Source organism: Glandiceps talaboti, chromosome 2, assembly GCF_964340395.1.
Source record: "Glandiceps talaboti chromosome 2, keGlaTala1.1, whole genome shotgun sequence".
Classification (NCBI taxonomy): domain Eukaryota; kingdom Metazoa; phylum Hemichordata; class Enteropneusta; family Spengelidae; genus Glandiceps; species Glandiceps talaboti.
This window is the reverse complement of record NC_135550.1, coordinates 28,909,200-28,934,175: the sequence shown is the minus strand read 5'-3', so window position 1 is coordinate 28,934,175 and position 24,976 is coordinate 28,909,200. Positions and strand designations below refer to the sequence as shown.

General features: G+C 36.6%; 3 protein-coding genes and 1 long non-coding RNA gene across 4 annotated transcripts in view; 2 read left to right on the top strand and 2 right to left on the bottom strand.

The window, feature by feature from the left end:
• LOC144446399 (lactase/phlorizin hydrolase-like) overlaps positions 1-163 on the top strand; it is a gene marked incomplete at its 3' end in the record, with an annotated part of 11,372 nt that extends 11,209 nt beyond the window's left edge. The window contains exon 9 of the mRNA XM_078136156.1: positions 138-163. Within this exon, the coding sequence (XP_077992282.1) occupies positions 138-163 (26 nt within the window). The remainder of the gene's footprint in view (positions 1-137) is intronic.
• Positions 164-1,932: 1,769 nt separating this feature from the next.
• LOC144446391 (cytosolic beta-glucosidase-like) lies at positions 1,933-3,851 on the bottom strand. The gene is made up of 2 exons (XM_078136143.1): positions 2,525-3,851; positions 1,933-2,216 (listed from the first exon to the last, which is right to left on the bottom strand). The coding sequence occupies exons 1-2, from the start codon at positions 3,849-3,851 to the stop codon at positions 1,933-1,935; spliced, it is 1,611 nt and encodes a 536-aa protein (XP_077992269.1).
• A 4,087-nt stretch (positions 3,852-7,938) lies between these two features.
• On the bottom strand, positions 7,939-9,880 carry LOC144446381 (cytosolic beta-glucosidase-like). The gene is made up of 2 exons (XM_078136131.1): positions 8,554-9,880; positions 7,939-8,213 (listed from the first exon to the last, which is right to left on the bottom strand). The coding sequence occupies exons 1-2, from the start codon at positions 9,878-9,880 to the stop codon at positions 7,939-7,941; spliced, it is 1,602 nt and encodes a 533-aa protein (XP_077992257.1).
• Positions 9,881-22,007: 12,127 nt separating this feature from the next.
• Positions 22,008-24,789, top strand: LOC144453572 (uncharacterized). The gene is made up of 3 exons (XR_013482421.1): positions 22,008-22,086; positions 22,515-22,600; positions 23,235-24,789. It is a non-coding gene; the product is annotated as an uncharacterized LOC144453572 (long non-coding RNA).
• The last annotated feature ends 187 nt before the right edge of the window (positions 24,790-24,976 follow it).

Genomic DNA, 24,976 nt, shown 5'->3' with positions numbered 1-24,976 from the left:
GTATGTATATTGTGTGTATACTGATACTCGAGGCGTGTTACAACACCGAAGTGGACTGTTAAATAGTGTCTATGTACACTGTATCCTCGTTGTTCACATTTCAGACAACAACAAAATCACATTTAGAAATAATATCAACCCACCCACCCACCCACATGCATGCATATACATACATACATACATACATACATACATACATGCATACATACATACATACATACATACATACATACATACATACATCCATCCATCCATCCATCCATACATACATACATACATACATACATACATACATACATACATACATACATACATACATACATACATACATACATACATACATACAACGATCGTTCAGTGGGGTACATATATACTTGCATTTACGTTACACCTGGCTAGAAGCCCCCTGTTACATGTATGTCGATCGGTAGCCTATATGGACTTCGGTAAACACTTTAATAAATTCGATGAATTTTGGGAATCGTGGAGGATAGCCAGCTTACTTGTTAGTTTATTGGATCATCTTGAGATTCTGTCTAGGGAAATTATCAAACTTGGAGATACACCTACCACTGACTGAATTTAAGACCTAGATACAAATTGTTACAGTCACCTTTACCGAGTGCCACCTCTCATTGTCTCTTCGTCCCTTTTCTTTGCTCGCCATATCGTCATTACCTATGACCGGGGGGGGGGGGGGCTCACTCAAAAAATGCTAAGCAATAAGAGGGGGGTACTCAAAATGAATAAACTACATCAACCATATTATGAGGAAATTCAATTTCAAAATAAAAAGTTTGGTTTGTATGCACGTATACGTACGTACGTATGTATGTATGTATGTATGTATGTATGTATGTATGTATGTATGTGTGTGTGTGTGTCAATGCAACACTCAACCTCACTTTGTGTAATGTTTGTAGAACGCCATTAACAGTTATGACTGTAAAATGGTGGGGGGGGGAGTTACTTAAAGATATCAAGTCAGGCAGGGGGTGGGGGTTACTCAAATTGTATGGATTTTTAAAATTCCTCCGACCCCCCCCCCAGGTCATAAATAATGAAGGCTTCCTAAGATGCATATTTTTTTCAATTCGATTTGGGAAAAAATGAAGAAGATAAAACGAGTGCACTTCCTTATGAATCTATTGGGATCCAGGTTAATTCGTCAAATGTGTCTTCTTGAATCGAGTGCAACCCAAGTATCAGTTGGGTAGTATCTGTGAAGTCGGTTGTGACTATACCTCGGTACTCGGTTTCATCATTGTTCTTATCATCAGAATCTTCGAGTGTCGGTCAAACTAGGAGTGATGTGACCTTGCGGTGCATGCTTTGTGGTTTCTCGCACCCACTTCATAAAAGATGTTAAATATTAAGAGTTGGCGATAACTAGTACACTGTAAATATGGGCTTTATTTGGTAACAATAAAAAAGCGAACACATACTACAAATCATGTAAAATGACATGTATTACATTGCGACCATACATAAATCATAGGCTATTGACAGCAATGAGTCGAATTTAAGTACAATAAGTAAATTGTTCAGTATGTCATCGTTGCTATGAAACTAGGAATGATTCACAAAGTTGAAATAAAGATATATTGTTTAAAATACATTGTCTAATAAATCTATGCTAGAAGAAGACTTGTTACAAGATGTGTGTTAATACCTAACAAAGCACAACTGTGGAATATCTTATTAAAAGGGAAAGTACAATTAGTGGCATGTCATGGTATCCATGATAAGCAACTATAGCAATAAGATCACAAAAACTGTGTTAATACAAATGCTAGAACGGTTACGATAGCTGTGTTAATACAAATACTAGAACGGTTACGATAGCTGTGTTAATACAAATACTAGAACGGTTACGATAGCTGTGTTAATACAAATGCTAGAACGGTTACGATAGCTGTGTTAATACAAATACTAGAACGGTAACGATAGCTGTGTTAATACAAATGCTAGAACGGTTACGATAGCTGTCGCAGTGATGTAACTGCTTCCACCCGTTGCTGGGTCTATAAAGCCATGATCGCTAATGATTTGAGCTAACAATAAAGCTGAATTTTTGGCTTCGCGTGGACGGTCATCGTCTGTAAAATTGACATAATGCATCCCGAAACGTTCGCTGTATCCTGCACCCCATTCGAAGTTGTCCATAAGTGACCATGCTGTGTACCCTTTGCAGTTCACGCCATCGATCTTGACAGCTGAAAAAGAAAACACGAAAGTCGTCATAGTTTGAACAAGCCTAGTCCAGCGATTGCAAAGTATTTCAATAACCCTAGGTATTTGCCGTTCTGAAAACATTTGCGATATTTTGTTTCTGAGAAATCGTCATGTCACTATCAAAAGGTGTCCTGGAACTTGTTTTTCGACTTTTGAATATTTAAATGGAGATTGTTTGTAACGGTGTTCTGGTGCTGCGGACGCAGTTGTTGCCATGCCAGCTTACGGTTGTCGTTAACGAGTTACAAACTTGAAGGAAAAATGCAAACATATCATTTTCATACGTTACCTTTTAATACTTCATTCATGTATGACTTAAAATATTTGATTCTGCTTTCGTCATTCAATTCATACACATCCTTAGTTGACACTCCATTTTCTGTGACGTAGGACTCGATGCCATCATATTCATTATGGATCCAGTTCAGTATTCCTCTAATACCCCAAGGCACTGGTTTCAACCAATCAGATCCTGATGTTGGCCAGCTTTCTTCCTTCCAAGACGGAATGTTTACATCCTTCCCCCAATAACCTGGTAAACTATAGTCTTGACTTTCGGCATTTACAACATAATTCGTGCTGTAGTGATTAAGTCCATAGAAATCTCCGGTATTCGCGATAAAGAGTTTCTCTTCTTCTGTAAATTCGGGTAGTCGAGACTGGTTGTACCCTTGTTCTGCACTTATGTTGGCTATTCTGGTTTTCATGATTTCAGGATAATCACCGTTCTTGTAGATCGGATGGCCAAACCAACCCAGTGCAAACTGCATGGCTTGTTCCGATGCGGCTACATGATCAGGATTAGTTGGGTCGTGTGGTTCACTCCAATCAGAGTTAAGAGTTATTCCAACCATGCCTTTCTGGGTACTTCTGTAGTTGTCATCGTAATTGTGCCAGGCTTCTGCATGGGCCTTGATCAAATGATGGGCAACAAGGTAAGGAATATGACCGGGAGCAACGACACCAGGTGCGAAAACACCACTTTCATATCCCAGTAAAGCAACGATCCACGGTTCATTAAAGGTGATCCAGTACTTTACACGATCGCCAAATCTGTCGAAGCATAAATCTGCATAGTCATTAAAGTCGCTGATGCTCTCTTCGCCTATCCATCCTTCATAACTGTCATTTAAAGCTTGAGGCAGATCCCAATGGTACAATGTTACCATGGGTTGTATTCCGTTCGCTAGAAGTTCATCAATCAAGTTGTTGTAGTACTGTATACCAAGTTCGTTGACGTTATTGATGGTGCCATCTGGTAGAACACGTGACCAAGAGATAGAAAACCGGTAATACTCCAGTCCTAAATCTACCATGAGAGCAACGTCAACTTCGTATTTGTGGTAACTGTCACATGCAACGTCTCCGTTGTCACCGTTATAGGTTTTGCCATCAGTATGCGCATGAGTGTCCCAGATACTCGGCTCTCTTCCATCAACGTCCCAAGCTCCTTCGATTTGGTAAGCTGACGTTGCGGAACTGAAGATAAAATCGTCGGGGAATGTATCATAGTAAAGAGCATCTCTTTCTGGATCTTGGAACTCATCGTAAACGAACTCAACACCAAGAGTGAGTTTGAAGAGAAGGAGAAGAGTGAATCCTCTGTGCACTTTCATGATGCTAGGATTGGTAGCTGAATTATTCCAACTATACCTTTCCAATGTTGAGTTGACTGTTTTGTTAATGTATTGTGCCCTGTGAACTTTTCTGTTTGATGTACAGCTCTAAGGTCAAATTAACATGTACGATATTCGTGGCATAGCTTAGTTTTGGTACACACTTCCATATTAATCAATAGTAATTGCCCGGATGTCATGCATCGACAGGGTGGCAATAGCACTTTATAGCAAACGCAGCAAGGTGGTTTGTTTAAGAATCTCGTCTCGACCAATCAGCTGTTACTGATAAGGAGACCACTTATGTCGATATATGTGCATTTTTGTATCAGTACACCGCCACAATGTGTACACGTGAAGTGAAAAACAACAACTTAGAACTAATTTATGGAGAAGACCAGGTAGGCCTAAAGGTCAAAATGTGGAATTTGATTATTTTGTTAACATTTAGACAGTCGTTCGTGCCCTTTTTGCTACGTTTCATCTAAATCAAAGTCGTCGCCTCGCTCCGTAGCACTGGATACTAATGCGTACTGATAGGAAATACGATTGCCGGAGGCATGTTTCACTCGCTGATCAGTACGTGGTTATAGTATTGATCCGGATCGGAGCGAGGCAACGACTTTAGTTTTAGATAAAACGTAGCAAAAAGGCACGAACGACTGTCGACAGTCTAGCAAATTATGTTAGACTTACAGTATCAATCATCAACTATTTGATTTGCCAATATCTGTTTGTGGTCGATTCGATTAAACAATATATCCATTCGATCGATCGATAGATTTTCAGGTCAGGTTGATCGATCGATCGACCGATTGATTGATTGATTGATTCAGTGCTGAGTTGATTCATTATGACGATGACTGCAACGCTTGATTTAATATAACATCTCTTTCAGACAGCAAACTGTCTATCCAATCAGAATCCAGACAGCAAACTGTCTATCCAATCAGAATCCAGACAGCAAACTGTCTATCCAATCGGAATCCAATCAATCATTTCGCTATTGAATACATCATCAATCATAATATGTTCTTCCTAAACCAGCTATCTATGAGCTACTAGTATTTGTGTACCATGTACCACCGATGCTACCCTTGGTGTAAAAGTCAATCATGCAAACTGAACTGGCCTGAATTGAAGTGAATTATGCCCCACCCCAATCCCCAGTGCTGTACACTCATTGTCGGGGGAAAAGGACACCTCTCTATAGTCAAGTTACATGTTGAAATTCTGTAGTTTGTACTCTGTACTGTGCATGTAATGGGTCCATGACTAACGTCGACCAAGTGACATCCTACCATGAGTCCTAATCTATCTAGAGATGGAATAATTCGTTATGTTGTCGTCACTTTAATCGACCAATTTGTGTTAAGGGAGCCTTCAGTATTTACAAGAGGGAGGGCCGGAGGAATCGGGGGTGGGTCACATTTTACAAACCTGTTCTTGGAGGAGGGCCATATTTTGCATTACAATATTTGGGGAGGGTCACATTTTACAATCCATAGTTTTGTGACCAAATTGAAGATTCGATTATTGTCAATTTGTTTTGTGTTATGAGATGAAAAAATGGGATGAGCACTCAACATTTATTTTTACGAGTACTTTACATGCCAAAATACAAAAAGTAAAATACATATATTGTAAGAAAATTGTTTTATAAAACGATGCATTTTGTTGAATGTACCCGTCTCACTCACACTGTACGTGAATGTTGTTGTTAAAATATGATGGCGATGGTAGCAGTGATGATGATGATGATGATGATGATGATGATGATGATGATGATGATGATTATGATTTAGTTTTAAATGTAATAGAGAACACGGACAGTGATACATGTACTGACTCAAGTAGTACCAGTGAGTCAGATTAGAGTGACACTGATAATGGCAATACTGAAGGTGAACGTGATGATGATGATGATGATGATGATGATGATGATGACAATGATATGAGGGAACTTAAGGTAACTAGCCAGTCTTTTACTGTTTGTCACTTTATATGTACAAATATTGCTTTCTCATACAAAGTCAAAATCATTTAATTTGTATGTATACATATAATGGGAATATTGATTAACGTTCAGTATATGCAGTTGTCATGGGGAGGGTCATGTTTTACAAAATGGGACAAAGGGAAGGGTCACTTTTTACAAATGTAGAATGAGGGAGGGTCATGTTTTAGTTAACAGACCATGTGTGATTTCCTCCGACCCTCCCCCTTGTAAATACTGAAGGCTCCCTAAGCGATCCAATTTCGAATTAAATATAATTTCGGAATTTGGCTTATTGATTTTTTCATTTCGAATTTGTGACATTAGCTTTTGAGGAACTCCAGACGAAAATCCAAATACCAACAGCATTTCACCTTACCGGAATGTTAGGGGCACTATTTCTTGTTACATTTTGTTGAATCAGAGGGAACATCAAAGTTCGTAACGTCATATTTGGTCCGACGCAAAAAGAAAAAAGGCTTGCTACACCTGACCAGTAATCATGGAAATAACAAGCAGATGTTCAGCAATTATGAGGAGTGAAGCAACAAACTGTGTCACTACTAGAAAGGTCGTGAAAATTGAGGACAAAATATGACGGAGAGGGGGACATCTTCCTCCAGACCACTCCTTGATAATTAACGAAAGCTTCGATACCATTTCCATGATGCAGTCAACGGGTAGGTTTGTTATTTTAATCACCATTCTGTTTCGTGTCAAGTTTATGGCGATGTCAGGAAACGCCATCGTCGCAAAACCACAACGCGCCGTCCCCTTTTATTTCGAAGTGTAGCGGAAGAAATAACAGCTCTGGTTTGCGAGAATGGGAAACGCGTATACACGCGAGTTACTGTTGTCATGCCTAGCCGATTACGGCAAAGGTGTGAACGTAGAGTAATTTACATATTGACATTTGACATGTACTCTTAACATGCTGATTAATCATACATAATTATGCATTACCTAATTAAATAATCGGTCAACCAATCACTGAATCAATATCTCGAGCTCAGAATTAGATGACAGGAGGGATGGGGGGGGGGGGGGTTACATTAGCTGGTACACCGAACATGGCATCCATTTTTTTAAACCCACGCTATGAAAAGACCATTGACATATTAGAAAAAATTCAAAGCTGATTCCAAAACTGAGAATTGTAAATTGCCGGATAGACTGAAGACAATTTGCATACATTACATTGGAAGAAAGAAGGAGGAGAGGCGACTTGATTCAAGTCTTTCGGTTCATCAAGGGATTTGACAAAATTGCCAGGGGACTATAAGTCGAGTTAAGCATCGTGAAACCATCAGGATAAGAGGAATTCGCAAAATCTAGTGACTGACTCGATATCAGGAAATATTTCTTCTCACAGCGCGTGACGTTAAAAGACGCAAACAGTCTTGTACAAATTGAAATGTTATAGGGTTGGTCGTGTTTAACCAGGGGGAGGGGTGTTGGTGTTTTATATCTTAACATTGCCTTCTTAAAGTCACGCCCCAAGATCAATGGAGAAAGCCAAAGTGACCCTAGTAAACATTTCATTTTCAACGTAACATTCCTCCCCATCCATGCATATTTTTGGCTTTGCAATTTTACACTCTATGTGACAAAATATTATGTGTAAAATAGTCCTGATCTGACTAAAGTATTGTGATGAGATCCTTCATATATGTTGCGTTTTATAAATATAAATTATTGAGAGAGAGAGAGAGAGAGAGAGAGAGAGAGAGAGAGAGAGAGAGAGAGAGAGAGAGAGAGAGAGAGAGAGAGAGAGAGAGAGAGAGAGAGAGAGAGAGAGAGAGAGAGAGAACAGGTATGGCAACAACAAAAACACGGAAAAAGCATGAACTAGTGCTGTTTTTATATCCCGGAGCGTTTATTCAGTTGAATTTATATACAATACGTCATTCAACACCCCAGATAAATATTAGACTTATGTTAATAACAATGATCAGATGATGACAAGTCTGAGGAAATATTTTGAAGGTATAAAAGTGTTCTAATTATTGCATTCGTCACTTAATAATCAGTATAGTAAACATGAAATATGAACAGACGTTTATGAAAATCTTGCTCAATAGTAGCAACACTTTACAAAATCTTTGCTAATACAAATGCTAGAACGGTTACGATAGCTGTCGCTGTGACGTAACTGCTTCCACCCGTTGCTGGATCTATAAAACCATGATCTTTGACGATTTGAGCTAAAAATAAAGCTGAATTTTTGGCTTGGCGTGGACGGTCATCGTCTGTAAAGTTGACGTAATGCATCCCGAAACGTTCACTATATCCCGACCCCCATTCGAAGTTGTCCATAAGTGACCATGCTGTGTACCCTTTGCAGTTCACGCCATCGATCTTGACAGCTGAAAAAGAAAACACAAAAGGAGTATCGTAATAAATCCTGCACTGATTGCAATATATTTTCCCAACCTAAACTACCGAACCTTTCAGATAGACTTTTTTTGACATATTCAGTTCTAGTACTTACAACCTTGCCAGAGTGCATTTTACTTAATGATAAACCTACAAGTTTGCTGTCATACTGTGGTTCAATCATGTCATTCAATGTGCTGAGTTATATTGCTGCTACTGTCATAATTGTTGTCACATACAGTAATTTCAATGCTGTCATTTAACAGTTTTATATCCCTCGTTCAGTTGTCTTGAAAACATAGAATTCGTCAACGTAATATATCACTTTACCTTTTAAGACTTCGTTCATGTATGATTTATAATATTTGATTCTGCTTTCGTCATTCAATTCATACACATCCTTAGTTGACACTCCATTTTCTGTGACGTAGGACTCGATGCCATCATATTCATTGTGGATCCAGTTCAGTATTCCTCTAATACCCCAAGGCACTGGTTTCAACCAACTTGATCCCGATGTTGGCCAGCTTTCTTCCTTCCAGGATGGAATGTTGCTATCCTTCCCCCAATATGGTGGTAAACTATAGTCATCGCTATCAGCATTTACAACATAATTTGTGCTGTAGTGATTAAGTCCTAAGAAATCTCCGGTCTTCGCGATAAAGAGTTTCTCTTCATCCGTGAATTCGGGTAGTCGAGACTGGTTGTATCCTTGTTCTGCACTTATTTTAGCTATCCTGGTTTTCATGATTTCAGGATAATCGCCATTTTTGAATACTGGGTGACCAAACCATCCCATGGCAAACTGCATGGCTTGTTCCGATGCAGCAACATGGTTAGCATCAGTTGGGTCGTATGGTTCATTCCAGTCAGAGTTCAGAGTTATTCCCACCATGCCTTTCTGGGTACTTCTGTATTTGTTATTGTAAGTGTGCCAGGCTTCTGCATGGGCCTTGATCAAATGATGGGCAACAAGGTAAGGAATAGGGCCAGGTGCAACGACACCAGGTGCGAAACTACCACTTTCATAGCCCAATAAGGCAACGATCCATGGCTCATTGAAGGTGATCCAAATCTTTACACGATCACCAAATCTGTTGAAGCATAAATCTGCATAGTCATTAAAGTCACTTATTATGTCTTCGCCTATCCATCCTTCATAACTGTCATTTAAAGCTTGAGGCAGATCCCAATGGTACAATGTTACCATGGGTTGTATTCCGTTCGCCAAAAGTTCATCAATCAAGTTGTTGTAGTACTGTATACCAAGTTCGTTGACGTTATTGATGGTGCCATCTGGTAGAACACGTGACCAAGAGATAGAAAACCGGTAATACTCCAGTCCTAACTCTACCATGAGAGCAACGTCAACTTTATATTTATGATAACTGTCACATGCAACGTCTCCGTTGTCACCATTGTACGTTCTACCTTCTATATGTGCATGAGTGTCCCAGATACTCGGTTTTCTGCCGTCTATGTTCCAAGCTCCTTCGATTTGGTAAGCTGACGTTGCAGAACTGAAAATAAAATCATCGGGGAATGTATCATAGTAAAGAGCATCTCTTTCTGGATCTTGGAACTCATCGTAAACGAACTCAACGCCAAGAGTGAGTTTGAAGAGAAGGAGAAGAGTGAATCCTCTGTGTAATTTCATAATGGTGCTCGGTTTACAGATGAATTGCAAGTGCACTATTCTTTGGTAAATTTAATGAACACTTAAAGAACAGTGTGTTTTGAACTTTTTAATACAATCTAAATCTGATAAGTAATCACCAAGCGACCATTCACGACAAAGTTTCAAGTTTTGGCTGTTCACTTCACTGAGCACACCCATGTAGAAACAAGACGGCACAATATAACTCGTGAAATTATATTTATGTAACATTAAACTTTCTACAAGTTCTTGTTCACTATTATTATATAGGATGGCATATGAATTATTCGTTTTAAAGTTATGATGTAGTATCCACAATCAGACATGTTGCGATTTACAATGCTAGATGATTGTTTTTATTTAAGTCCAAGCACAAGGTTAAGTTGCATGGGTAAAATCAATATAACCAAATAAATCACCGTAAATATATAAACAGTTCACATCTAGCGCAAATCTGAAATTCTTTAGATTAATAGTAGATGGTTAAGAAGCCAAGGAAATAAGTGTGTTTTACGTCATTTCTGATTTGAGAAACACTGATTTTAGCAGTCTTAATTTAATACATCGGATTAAATTTTGGATATCGAGATTTGTGGTTATGAAACGTCACGTGCTATAGGTGCCTGGCCAGACATGGTACTTGACGATATCGATTCACCACCTACAGATACCGGGTACTCTTAGATAAGATGGCGAGGACGGATGTGATTGAACACGAATGTAGTTATACAACTGCTGGACTCGTCTTCGACAAACTGGGCGTAGAAATACGTGGGAATTTAATCAACCGTTGAGCAGTGAGTGAGCAAAGATGTGTTAGTAAGGAGAGTAAAATACACGATTGCATAAAACTTTTCTCTTCCTGTTAAACCCAGCTAAAAGATTTTAAAAGTTTCCCCATCACCTTCTCCTGCCTCTCTGTCTGTATGCCTGTCTGTCTGTCTGTCTGTCTGTCTGTCTGTCTGTCTGTCTGTCTGTCTGTCTGTCTGTCTGTCTGTCTGCCTGTCTGTCAGTTTGTCTGTCCGTCCGCCCCCTCTCTCTCTCTTCCCTCTATTTCTCTCTCTCCCCCCTCTCTCTCTCTCTCTCTCTCTCTCTCTCTCTCTCTCTCTCTCTCTCTCTCTCTCTCTCTCTCTCTCTCTCTCTCTCTCTCTCTCTCTCTCTCTCTCTCTCTCTCTCTTATATTATTTTCCTCCGACGTATATCATATATTCCAACTAGCTATTTCAGAAAACCCCAAAGATCTCTGTGTGCACTTCGAAAAGAACGGCCATCCTCACTACTTTGCAGTGCAACGCACTTTGTAATTTACATCAAAAGGTCCTATATATGTTTTCTTGTTATAAGTAGGTACGATTTTACATGTATCACTTCAGATGTCGCCATTAATCATGCATTGTAACCTTTTATCTCTCTGCTTGTTTGTCCGACAAATATATTATCACTGCATTGTTCAGACATCAACAGTGATTTATGGGGTATAGTTTCAAGCAGAGAGCAATTTACAATTGACAACCTCTTTTTCAAACACTGGTATGTATGTTCAAATGGAAATTTATCTGTGGTAAATCATAGTATCGAATTTAACTTTTGTTCCAAACACAAACTTGACAATTTTACCTGAAATTTTCGACTGCTCATCAGCTATTCAGCTCACATTACTATTGTGTATGTGTTATGTACAGTTTGGGCGGATTGAAGCAGAACATCTATATTTTCGTTTACACTAGGAAAACGTGACCGTGACAAGATATCAGGTACGAATTTGTCAATTCCGTTATGAAAGTCTACGAGGTTAAATCATAGATATCGAGGTTCTGACATAGATTTATATAGTAAATTTGATAAAGTTTTTAATATTCCATGGGTTGCCTAATAAGATTTCTGGTAAATCTAATCATTATGTAAAACAATATTTTCGTCAAAAAAATAAAAAAGATTTACTTTTTCGAGAACTATTGATCATTTATCCTATCTTTATATTACCACGGCTATATATTGATATGTTGTTATTCCGGAAAGCGCCCCCAGGGGTGATTTTAGTAATATAGAGTACAACAGTGTTTTGTTTATTGTGGAGGGAAACAGTCTAGTTTTTGGCCGAAATTGCTGTCATCATTTATATCATATATATATTTATTTTTATCTAACAAACAATACTGTGAAATATTTATAAACTATCATGACTACAAATAAACTCGTGGTTACACTAACAAGACAGAAAAAATGCCATAATTACATGTAGGACATCGAAGCCAAGTCCTTCATAGTCTGGATGCCAACGTGGTTTCTAACTAAAGTGGAGGTGTAAATGGTAACGATGCTGTATAGGAACTAAACTAGGTCTTTCATAGTCTAGAGGCTATCCGTGACTTCGAATTTCTTCCCACAATAGAAATCGAAGCCAATGATAGCCATGGGTGTAGCCTCAACTAGACTTATGTTTAGTTCTTTCCTTCCCAGTGACCAGGTCTTCGTATTCAAACGGATAGTCTCTAGACTAACCATGGAAGTACAAAGGTATACATCCATGCAATGGCTTGCTGGTGGCACTTCACACTCTGAATTGCCACTATGGAAAGTGTGCTGATATTCATTTCCCTTTATACTTTAAAGCTGTTAACTGTTTAATCTACTCAAGCCAAGATCCCCTTGCTAGTGTATGTGAGTCGTTACCAAGCCTGTTCACATTGCTTACGGTATAGTATATTCCATTCCATATGAGGGTATGTCATATCATAATTCATATAAACGGACTATACCGTAAACATGCTCGTCGTTACCAAATGTACTGTACGTATATCCATCAATTACACAAAGTGCTCAGAAAGTTTCATTTGACCTGATTATAATTTCAATGAATATATTTATTATTAGTTATATTAACTAGCATTTATGATTTATTTGGCTCTCAACATTACCAGTAGTATACACTCCATACTTTACGGATGGCAGAGTAAACACATGACATGGACACATGATTCTACACGTGTTTACCTAGTCAACACCTATCGCCTAAAATCAACACGTCAAAATCTTCGCGTATAAGAAGATAAAATAGAGATAACAGATTATTTAAAAGATTATAAAACTCATTAACATATATAGTACTTTATGACAAAAATAGCAAATGCGATAACATTTTATCAGAAATTCTGATTTTCTTAACCTAACGTGTAAAATTTGCATAGATGTAATACTAGTAAGTATCTAGTGCTTCTGTGTACATATCGACACCAATTTTGAAGATTTCGAACGATCCCTCCCCCAGCCCACCTGACTATGAAAACATAGCTATTGCACTGTATACAAACCCCTTGTTGCTCTAAGTGAGTTAAACAAACACACATATATTTACATTTACCAATTGTTAGCTATAATTGTACAGCCTACTTCATATATTTGAAGTAGTATTCCGTACGTAATATATATTGTACATATTTGTCAATCATGATGGTGTATTAATCGATGTTCAATACATTTAGTGGGATGAGAGAACAAAGTAAACTACACATAATACTGAACAGCCTGGAATTATACCAGGACATCATGTAATGCTATGCCATCGTCGTGAACACACCAGGCCTCTTGTCTTATGTGTCTGCATCACAGTGGTAAAACACGCTACTACAGGAGGTATTACTAAGTATTTCTCAGAGAGGAGAAAATTTACCCTGGTTCGCAAAAATGGTTGTATTTTGCTGTAAGCATCGTAATTATTCAAATGATTTCATTGATTTGCTGAGGAGAGAATTAATACCTACTTGTTGACATATAGTTGGTCAAAAGTTACTAGGTAAAGGGGCAACAAGTAAACCCATTCGCCCCATGCATTATTCACGTTTTTCTCCACGTGTTTCTAGAACTTAATCTTCTTGATTGTATAAATAGGTAAATAGTTAGCTGATACGTCATATTCATGATATTACATGTCGTCTAGTGCTATTCTGCATCGAATAAGAAATTATTCTATACCATGTTAGGATCTAGACAATGCAGTCAAAGCTCTGTACCTTCCTAAAAGATATCATGCTTAGAAAAGATAGCCATGTACAGCCAAAAGAACTTTATCCGTCGAAACGTAAGTGACTGGACCAAGGTTTTGTTTAGGTAATACAGGCTTGAGTGTATGCATCGCAATGGAAATCTATTTTAGCCTGCCTACGTCACTGAAGCTATGACTAATGCTATCTATTCATTCTATGATTCTATGGATGGAATGGGCGTATCTGAGTCACAGATCCAATGCAGCAGACAAGCTAGCTACGAATGTTTACGAAATGTGTCATAATATGTTGAATTTTTAACTGAAGTTGTGGAAGACGTGCAGAATATTTGTAAAGAAGCGTTTTACATAATTAAGTCAAAAGTACTCTGGATGCCAACTGTGGTTTCTAAACCGTTTAGTGGTAACGATACTGTATAGGAACTAGACTAATTAAGAAGTGATTCCACCAAGGATATTGATTTTTCTGAACTACAACAAGAAAGGTGACATTTTAGATCTCTTCGTACAGGTTAGTCTGTAAGGTACGCCGTGACGGGGCGCCCTCACACATCGGCCAACCCCTAACACGAGAGAGGATATGCCTCGAGGGAGCCAGTGAGGGCGAAACGTCACGACATGTCTTACAGTCTACGTACAGCCTACTGACTACCCAATTGGCCAAGTGATTGATTTTTGAAAAGTATTTTTATGTGAGCATCAGCGGGAAGAGCTCAGTAAAACACACGCCAAGCGCCACCAGCGGTATACTAAATTGTACTATTCTTTTTCTATAATTAAAAATAATTTTCAGTTCAATGCACGCTTGTAATTTTAGACGACTCTGGGGTAGAAAGTTTAAAACTTCAACCAATACAAAATAATTGTTTAACTAAAAACACTGTCCATAATTTCAGAATTAACCATATGCAAACCCCTATCATTTGGTTTGCCCCCCCCCCCCCAAAAAAAAAATACAGATAAATCAGGCTTTGCGGCTGCAGTTAGTTTTTTGAGTTTGAACTTTTGATTTTTAAATTATTTTACCTCTTTACCTTTCCGGGCTTTGCAGTAGTTTTTGGGGCTTTGCTTTGCTTTTAATTCGATTTCGAAGCAACATCGTACCTGAAATCATGAAATTATACATTCATCGTATTTTGCATACTCGAAGTGATAAAAAAACAACCAACAAAAACTCACTTATCAAAAACAGCCAACGCTACAATTATTGCAGGTAAGATAAGCTGAAAGACTTTCAGTTGATAACTGTCTGTGTCACTGTAAAATGCGCCAAGCAAAATTAGAGGGCGCCCTTGCAAGTCCGTCAGATGATCGATTTCTAGAAATCTATGCAACAGACGGTCAAGTTTTATATTGTATGCTTCACCTAAAAGTTGACAACAAATCGTGAACTTTTTAGGCACGGTAATAGATTTTGAACCATCATCAGATCTGAAAACATTAAATTATACATTCATCGTAGTTTGCGTATTTGCTTTTGTCATTGTGCATTGTTGGCTTACCGTATTTGTTTTTTAATGGCTTGAATTATGTACATGTCACTTTACACCGCGTAACTTTGATTAAAACAAGTTGCCAAAATAGCTCCACGGATATATATTACAACGTCATGACCGGCAAGATGTCATGAGCTTTTTACAAATTGAATAACCTAAGGGTGACGGATGACAGTTTTTATTCCCAAGACCACTTTAGCATATTGACAACAATATATTTTCTACAAATGAATAGTAAAATTGATTTATTTAACATATGATCTGAGCAAAATATTCCATGTAGATTTTTGTTCCAGTTTTACACTATTCAATAAGATTTTCATGTCAAAAATGTAGATATTCGGATGGGATGATGGGTCATTTCCAAGTTATAGCATACCTACAATGATGCTGTTTATATAAAAAGAGGTGCTACATTACACATATGTGCAAAGGTAAACAATTCCTTTCAATTTTTGTCCAAATTCTACAAAATTCAATTTGTTTCAAAATGGTGCATTTAAATGAGTTAAGGGTCACAATTACAAATCTAGCATTTCAACGTGTGTGTTGACTCTGTAAACAAACGTGGTGACATACTGATTTCTTGCATTTTTTACATATATTCAGATATCACCTTTTTCTTATACTTTGCATATGTAATACATATGCAAAGTATAAGAAAAATGTCACGCATTTTTTTTTAATTTGACAACACCCCCTTTAGGCGAGGACAAACTAAAAGTCAAATGAGTCAATTTCAAAATCACTAAGTTTTGAAATTCTGATTCGAAATAGATTTCCTTTCGTGGAAGAAAGCAGAGTGGGTGTTATAATCTGACACGAGGGCGCTGTTACCATTCCATGGAGCATGCGCACGCATTGAACACGGGGAATCCCCAAAATGGTCCCGACTGTCAATTTCTTCTTTAAAAATATGTTTTGTTCATGAATTGCTTATTTAGTGCCAGGAATTTTACTTGATATTGCGATTTAGAAAAGTAATTTTATCTACTTTGGGGAGAGTATTTGATTTATCATTAGATGTTTTTTAGTTTTTACTGTGGATATCAATCAATCCTTATGCTACTGGCCTTATGTACAAACATTTACAATTGTCATATCGGACACTAGAAAAACTATACTCATACAAAATGTCTAGATATAAATAAGTACAAAGACTATACAAAGTACATGATAAATAAGATAATGAAGTGAAAATAACTAAATACAGAAATAAATTATTTGGTTTCTGTCACGAAATCGAAATGCTATATAAAGATATATGGCGAGACTTCTTTGTATGTACATGTTATTGGTCTTCGTGAGTGTTACAAATTTGTTATAGTGTGGTTATCTATAATAAAATGCTACATGTCACTTTACACCGCGTATCTTATGTCTGTGATTGTACCATACCATTATCATGATATGTCGTCATTCTGACAACCTCTCATGGCAACGTACAAATTAGAGCAACAGAGAAGTTTACTTACCCGATTTAACCTTAAAATTTCCTGGATGTTTTCTAAAATTGTTAGTGGGAAGTGAATTAGTAAGAATTCATATTTCATTTATTATACCTATTACTAGAAAATCTCAAACTATGAAATGATAAAGTAAAATTCGATCTTTCTTTCTGCACTAGAAGTATTTTAGTGTTTAAATTATATGTATCCCAATTTGAAATCATTATTTTTTAAGGACTCAACTTTATCGGCAAGTTATTGAATCGGAAATTCAAACATGCTAAAAAGAAACTTTCCTCTATAAAAAGATGTTTTTGTTCTCTCCGAAGCAATGCGAATACCACATGTACAATGGTAGCCAAAGAGCTCTTTCTTATCAGTGACCGCCCCCGTACTCTAATGTATAAGTCCATCATAATACAATGACGTATGGTCGTGAATAAATACCATAAAGTGTAGTAGTACTCTCGCCACTACTCAAAATGACGCGTCGCAAGATTAGTTGGCAATGTTGCCGTGTTTTTCTTAATTTAACAACGGTAAGTAGGTGGTTGACATTTTGACCGATGTTACTGTTTTCTCAGTTATTCCATCTCCAAACTACTCGCGAATACATTCTGTTTTATTACAAGAGTTAATCGTTCGTAGCAGCGTATCCTTGGTTCACATTCCGTATGTGTAGTCTGGATGCCCACATGATTTCTAAACTAAATCAGGAGTAAATGGTAACGATACTGTATAGGAACTAGACTAGTGTAGCTACTAACAAATATGATTATTTCACTAATCTAAACAATCTTCAAGGATACGGAATGCAGTCTCACAGAAAGGATAAGATATGAATAACTGTTTATATTTTTATCGAACTTCCGTCTCTTCCAACAAGCGTTGCTTTGTATGTTGACAATGTAGATACCGTTCATCAGTGGTATGCTTTATTTGCTCTCAGGTCGGTGAATTGTCAAAAAATGAAGGCTAGCTAAATTTTTAATTCTCGGGTAGGAGATATCTGACATATTGCCTTATCGAATGTTAATAGAAACTAAATACACTGTGAGGGTAAATAACTGAGATTTATAAATTTTTGGGGGCTGAAAAAGGCCTTTCTAAACAAGGAAATAATAAGGCAGCGCAGACAAAAAGTATTATACATATACCATCGCTGCTGTGGTTAATCATTAATGATTGATGTCATTTTAATCTGATGTACACAGTGGTATCATTTAAATATTCTACAAATACATGAAATAACAAAGTCCAACTTAAGACACCATTTTTATTCTAAAAAACCCAGAAAACTCATCTAGTAGAATATTCACCTTGATGTATGCCTCGAGGTAAGTATAACATCATCCCACATCATGATGATCATTGACGAGTTTACGCATGTAGTAGCACAAAGTAGAGTTCAGTCGCGCTATGCAAGTATCATAGTAAAGTGTCTGTCTGTCTGTCTGTCTGTCTGTCTGTCTGTCTGTCTGTCTGTCTGTCTGTCTGTCTGTCTGTTTGTTTGCATTGCAAAGAGCTGGATCAGCATGATATTAAACATTTTTAAAGCACATATAGCTGTAGACTATACAATGCCATCATTGCTATTTTTAATCAATTACACGCCTAACATCCGAGTAGATGACAGTTTCTTGGTACAAGTAAAACCGTATCCTCGACTCTTTCATTTAATTAGTTTATTTTAAATTCTAAACTACAGATATGTCGGTTACTATATGTATAAGCTTAATATTTAGGGAAGTAGAATAACATAAAAATGTTGCAAAAATAATCCAGTAAATCATTAAGGGATTTTGACTGAGTGTGTCTCTCATGAAGGTAGAAGTGACGATTGATATTCAACATTCTCCATTTTTTTGAAGTGTTGCTAAACACGGAAATATACAAACCGTTTGTCGCCTCATGTATGTGTGCACTACTCGTACTACGTGATTGTCTTTGGAAAGTACGATTACACGTGGTATATGTTATAATAGAAGTTTCGTTGTTATGTTGAAGTAAGCTTGTTGACTTTGCATTATTAGATAAATCTAAAGACCTCGTTTTGTTTAAAACAGAGTTGATTTTATGATATAATGAAAACAATAACAGATACTCCATCGTACTTTTACGATTCGTTCGAGCATAGACAGTGGAGGGGAGAACACTGTTTACCATATGGTACACTCTAATGTATTTTCATCGCAGTGATGTGCATAGACATGGTTGAACACTAATCCGTAATAATGCACAATATTCATTTTTGCGACAACATGTCATAAATTCCCATAATTGAGATTGCTAAACTGTAAATGTACGTTTCCCCGTTACTGAGCTATGTGTAATAAGGAACAAAACAAACCCAAATGTCACGCAGAAAAAACAGTTCTTCACGACCAGACACACGGCGTGTACCACGACCTGGCACGGCGAGTACTCTGAACGTGTTATATATATACATTGTATATATATATATATATATATATATATATATATATATATATATATATATATATATATATATATATATATATATATATATATATATATATATATATATATATATATATATATATATATATATATATATATATATATATATATATATATATATATACTTATTCAGTGTAAGAGGTAAGTCATAAACTGAAGGAGAAGCGCTCAATACTGAGAAGTAGAGCTGTATTACACAAAATACACAAGTTATGGTACGGAGCCGTTACTCAGAGTTTCACGCTTGAATGTCGTCCGAAGATCGCATTCAAGCGTGAAACTCTGAGTAACGGCTCCGTACCATAACTTGTGTATTTTGTGTATGTATATATATATATATATATATATATATATATATATATATATATATATATATATATATATATATATATATATATATATATATATATATATATATATAGTTTTGGTAGTACTGGAACTCTTTCTTGGGTGTAACTCGGAGTTTCACGCATATTGCGATCATCGCAATATGCGTGAAACTCCGAGTTACACCCAAGAAAGAGTTCCAGTACTACCAAAACTATTACGCTCTGCCACTGCGGTATAGAGCACTGTCTTAGCAGATTGATACTCACCGAGTTATATATATATATATATATATATATATATATATATATATATATATATAAGAAGCAAATAGCGAAAATAGGCGTGTTATGCTGTCAGTACTAGTGTTTTAATGTTTTAATGTTTTCTTTAAAGCAAGACGTTTCGAAAATGCAATCATGAAAATAAGAAATAACACAATGGGAATAGAGAGGTGGCATACACCCTCCTCCCCCTCCCCATTACCCCACGCGCACACCTTCCGATACTGGGGAAACGTTAAATACCAGCCTATCTATCTAAGGTTATGCCTGAAGGATATACCTAATCTAGTTTGCGTGTCCTACTGAATTAGCTGCAAGAGTTAGGGTTGAGATCAATAGTTCAATGTATGAAAAAATACTAAATTGTTATGACTTAGCAATCAGACCCCAGCTCCCTTTCTGATTAATCTGGCCAAAATAGAAATTTTTTCAGACAATCACTTTCAAATCAGTGTTTATTAGTAGTAGTGCTATGAATACAAAGCCAGTATGTAGTGAGTAAACAAAAGTTCGTTTGTTGACACTTTACTTTATTTAAATGTCATGCATTTACAGTAGCGAAAATTCTTCCATTTCTCAATTTGACATTTTTGAAAGAAATATTTGTATTTAGGGGTACAAAACATCCATTAAAAGTAAAATCGATTTTGTAGGATGAGAACTAAATGGTTCAATTCCCCCCACCCCGGCCACCCCCCAAAGTAAAAGAATTTATTTTTTATTATCCCACATTGAACTATTGATCACGCCCTTAGCGCTAGTAAATGCATGTACATTAGGGTATATAATCATAAGTCAGTGTTGTCAGATTCGAGTAGCATTTTCTCACGACTAATAACTTCGATGGAAACGTGCTGGACAATAAAACCCTGAATTTTTTGATATACTTATTTCTGGTCGTCTTTGTATCTAGGTTTCACGAGATTTTAGAGAGAAAAACTTTCTTTCGGTAGGAAAATGTAATCGTTTATGGGACTTGCAATGTTGACGACTCGCAATGCTTGCTGAACAGTGCTCTATAGGCCATAGCAAGCATTCTCCATTACAACTCCAATGGCAATGGTCCTACGACACATCTACTATATCATACATCTTTGTCTACATGTATGATGTATTATAGAATCGAGTTTCCAATAGCCCAGAAACTTGTTGTTGGATTTCTCTAGCGATTGTACATCAAGAGATGATCAAGGTATGACTAGGGTTGTTTAATAGATTAGATAAGTCTAGGGCTTAGGTATTCATATCTTGAATAGCAGAATATTTTAGTTTTCTGATTCTCTTATTAATATTACTTACTGTCCACTTTGATGTCAAGTGTTTTTCAGTAATCTGCTCTGTATCAGCAATCACAGTGTCAGAGGTTTCTTCAAGTTACTGCTATGGAAGTGGTGACTTCGTGACGTGCACATGCAGTGGTGAACAACCCGAATTTGATCTACCCGTCCCCGAAGTACCCGGCTCAGAACCAAAACCAGGTAAAATGAATTTTAGAACAGAGCGATCTGATTCAACAATAAATCAAATCATCAAACAACAAAATGTCATCAGTTGACAAACTAAATTTTTTGCGATACGTTTTAAGCATAGACCCTACATTTCGTGTAGAATCTATGTTTTAAGTAGATAAAATATATTAAATTAAATTAATACTAAATATAAATGAAGTAAATTATTGCTCTTTGGAGGTAAGTTTAATCTCTCTGGTCTCGAACTATTAGACAGACTATTGTGTGTGATCTCTCCAAATCTTAGTTTGCTGACGTCATTCTACACATGGACAAGCTTACATTGATATCACGAAACTTTAAAAAATAAACTCTTAAATGTTTACTACCTAGTATGTACTATAATTCGATGCTTGCTATGGACATTAATTTACATATATTATGAGAATTAATTTTAAACTTTACAGAACTAGTAGCTGTAAAATTGATGTATACAAATGCAATTGGTGAAACTACTCCAGTTAGTGTGATTCATAACAATAGTACTACTCCTACTAATACCAATATAAATTCTAGTACAATTCACCATAGAACGTTTCATTTACTACAGGAGCCACAAGCTGCGGTCCAGGATGTGTGGCCGGTATTGTAACAGTTTGCGTAGTCGTTCTTATTCTTCTTCTTGTTGTATGGTTGTGTTTGAAGAAAGACAAATTATTGTAAGTTCATGCGTGCGATCAGAACCATGTTTCTTTTGTCAGGCACGTGACTCACCATGGTCGGTGATGTATATCATGTTAAATAGTTTATAGAGGACTTTAACAGCCAACGGTATTCTTCTTATTATGAAAACGAGGTTGCTTGTCTTTGTATTCACTTATGTAAATGCTAGTTGTGTGTCCATGGTTACAGTAGTTTTTGGCTGTCCTCTAGTTGACAGCTGGCGAAATACAACGCAATTGTGAAATCTTATGATTTTTTTTTAGATATTCAAAAATAGAATGAAAAGTCGAAATTCAACAAAGAATCTTTTCGAAATATGCGTAATTTTAATATTACAATAATTGATATATATTTTCGGTAAGTTCATTTTCATTTATTGATCAATATTATATTTATTTACTTTTTTGTTATTTTTTTTCCATAGCAAGTCAACTGTTTGTCCAACAGATGCTACGTTAGATAAAAAGCCACCATCACAACCACCACAGACACAACCAGAGGTAGTGAAAAGTAAGTTTGGTGTAATTACATAGATGTGGTTATAATGGAAACTACCCACCGTCGAAGATTCGTTAAATCCGATGCAAATCTAATCTAGGAATACGACTCTTTAGTTACCTTTAATTCCTTCGTATATTGTGGTTTAGTTTTGATGTTGTGCCGGGATCGATCACTCCTAGCAAGACAAAAACAAAAACAAACACAAACACAAACACAAACACAAACACAAACACAAACACAAACACAAACACAAACACAGACACAGACACAGACACAGACACAGACACAGACACAGACACAGACACAGACACAGACACAGACACAAACGACAACATACGAAGGAAATAAATGTGAACAAAAGAATCGGACGTAATTTCAATCAGATTGCGATTTTTCGAGGGTTTTGGTCTGATTGCAACCACAAACAACACCAACGACCTTTAATTCATTATGTCAGGTGGGGTTGATACGTTAGCATTTCATGTGACGCGGGGAGGGGCTTCCAAGTGGGAGAATTCTTTATGTAAATAAAAATAATTAACTCAAAAAAGATGGTTCAGGAAATCAAAGTAGGCTCCCAATTCTTTCGTTAAATTATAAACTTAGAAAAAAGCTGAACTTTCCTATTCTGTATTTATACAAGGTACACCACCAGGTGATATATAGGGCTGATATACCAACTTGAAGACGGTGACCCGATTCTGGCGTCATTCGCCTATTGTACAAGGCCGACACCCGTTGTTGTCATCGTGTTCCTATGCTCGGATAGAAATGTGACAAGGAAGGTGAACATAATTTATCTACCTCAAGGCTCAAGTCAATACGCTTCAAGATTTATTCTCTTTGCTGTTCTCATGCTGCCGTAAACTTGCAAAATGTGCGATACAAGACTGAAGTGTGAATTGATTTGTGATATCATTAGCCTCCTTGGTTGCGGTATAGAGCTCGGGACACATCTGTCTGTTATCATACATGTATGACATGTTTCCAGTCTTCAGAAAAGACAATAAAAGACGAAACGGGACAAAACATTGAGTGGGGTGAAATATGGCAATAAAAGCAAGTCTATCAATTTCTCAATTTAGTGCATAGTTGCATAGTTAGGTGATTCTGATATTTTCATATATAACTCTCAATAACTTTCTGTGTGAGGGGATTATAAATTAGATCAATGATAAAAAAAAACTGATAAAGGTTAATATACTAAATAATTGCACACACTCAAAATACTCGACATGAATAAAATCGCCTGGCGATGTACTTGATTCTTAGGACACCCGACCGAATGTGTAGAACACCGCTGACGTTATCTTGACAGCAAGAGAAACATAGGGTCACCGTTCATGACTCCGTCCATTGAATTCCGTAAACAGATATAGAATTTAATCTACAAACTGTCACATCAAAATGTCACTTGACATCACATCGTCATACCTACATGTAGCTAAACTTAGCTCCTGTACCATCGTCGTAAACAACTACCCTCTTTACAACAATGATAATGTGACATGCGCACATCGTTTATACTCTGTTATCAAGTGTATAGCTGGCAAATTACAATGTATATGTATGGGATATACAAATTAATATGCAAGCTTACGTGTACTGTTGTCGTTCACAACTCGGCACGCAACTGTCCATTTACATTCTTGGTATTGATTTGATTGATGATGGTGATGATGACTGAAATATCAATTTTGGCAATATTATTAGTCTTATGTCAAATATCGGGCAAATAGGTCGAAATAACACGAAAACGTGATTTTCAATGACTCAGAGATGTATACAAACTATATACATTAACGATACAAGTTTTCACCGTTGCTAATGTTGGCGATTTTTTTAATGATGACAGTTCATTCACGTAGCAATACGAAAGGTATACTTTATTCAATCTTAACATTATTCTTAGCATAGGTTTTGGTTTAAAACGTCACATTTGTGCATTAAAAACTTGCAATAGTGAAACATTTACTACTATATCTAAAGAGAAAAGAAGTCGCTGGAAGTTCTGTAAATAGGAATCGATACTAGAATCATGCTGGCTTTACACTATCGTTTCCACCAGATACCCCAAGTACCCTTATTTACATGAAGGTGTATGATTTTGTTTTGTATCGTGTAAATAATTATATTGTAAATAATTGTAAATTAACTAAATTATTGATGTTTGTAAATGTTACAACTAATCCTCTACATTGACACTGTCAACTTTCTGCACGTATTTTGTCACGTTATTTGTATTTATTCCTGTTATTTACTCACTTTTATTTGTCAATCTAGGGAATCGCTTTCACATATTTTGATGATAATCTGTATATTTCTCTGAACGAGCTTGGAATGTCTATGTTTGAACGTCCATACTTTTTTTTTAATTTGAAGTGT

Coding starts and splice junctions, on each gene's coding strand:
- LOC144446391 (XM_078136143.1), bottom strand. CDS start 3,851: ATGAAAGTGCACAGAGGATTCACTCTTCTCCTTCTCTTCAAACTCACT. Junction 2,217..2,524: donor CATGAATGAAGTATTAAAAG/GTAACGTATGAA, acceptor TTTCTTTTTCAG/CTGTCAAGATCGATGGCGTG.
- LOC144446381 (XM_078136131.1), bottom strand. CDS start 9,880: ATGAAATTACACAGAGGATTCACTCTTCTCCTTCTCTTCAAACTCACT. Junction 8,214..8,553: donor CATGAACGAAGTCTTAAAAG/GTAAAGTGATAT, acceptor TTTCTTTTTCAG/CTGTCAAGATCGATGGCGTG.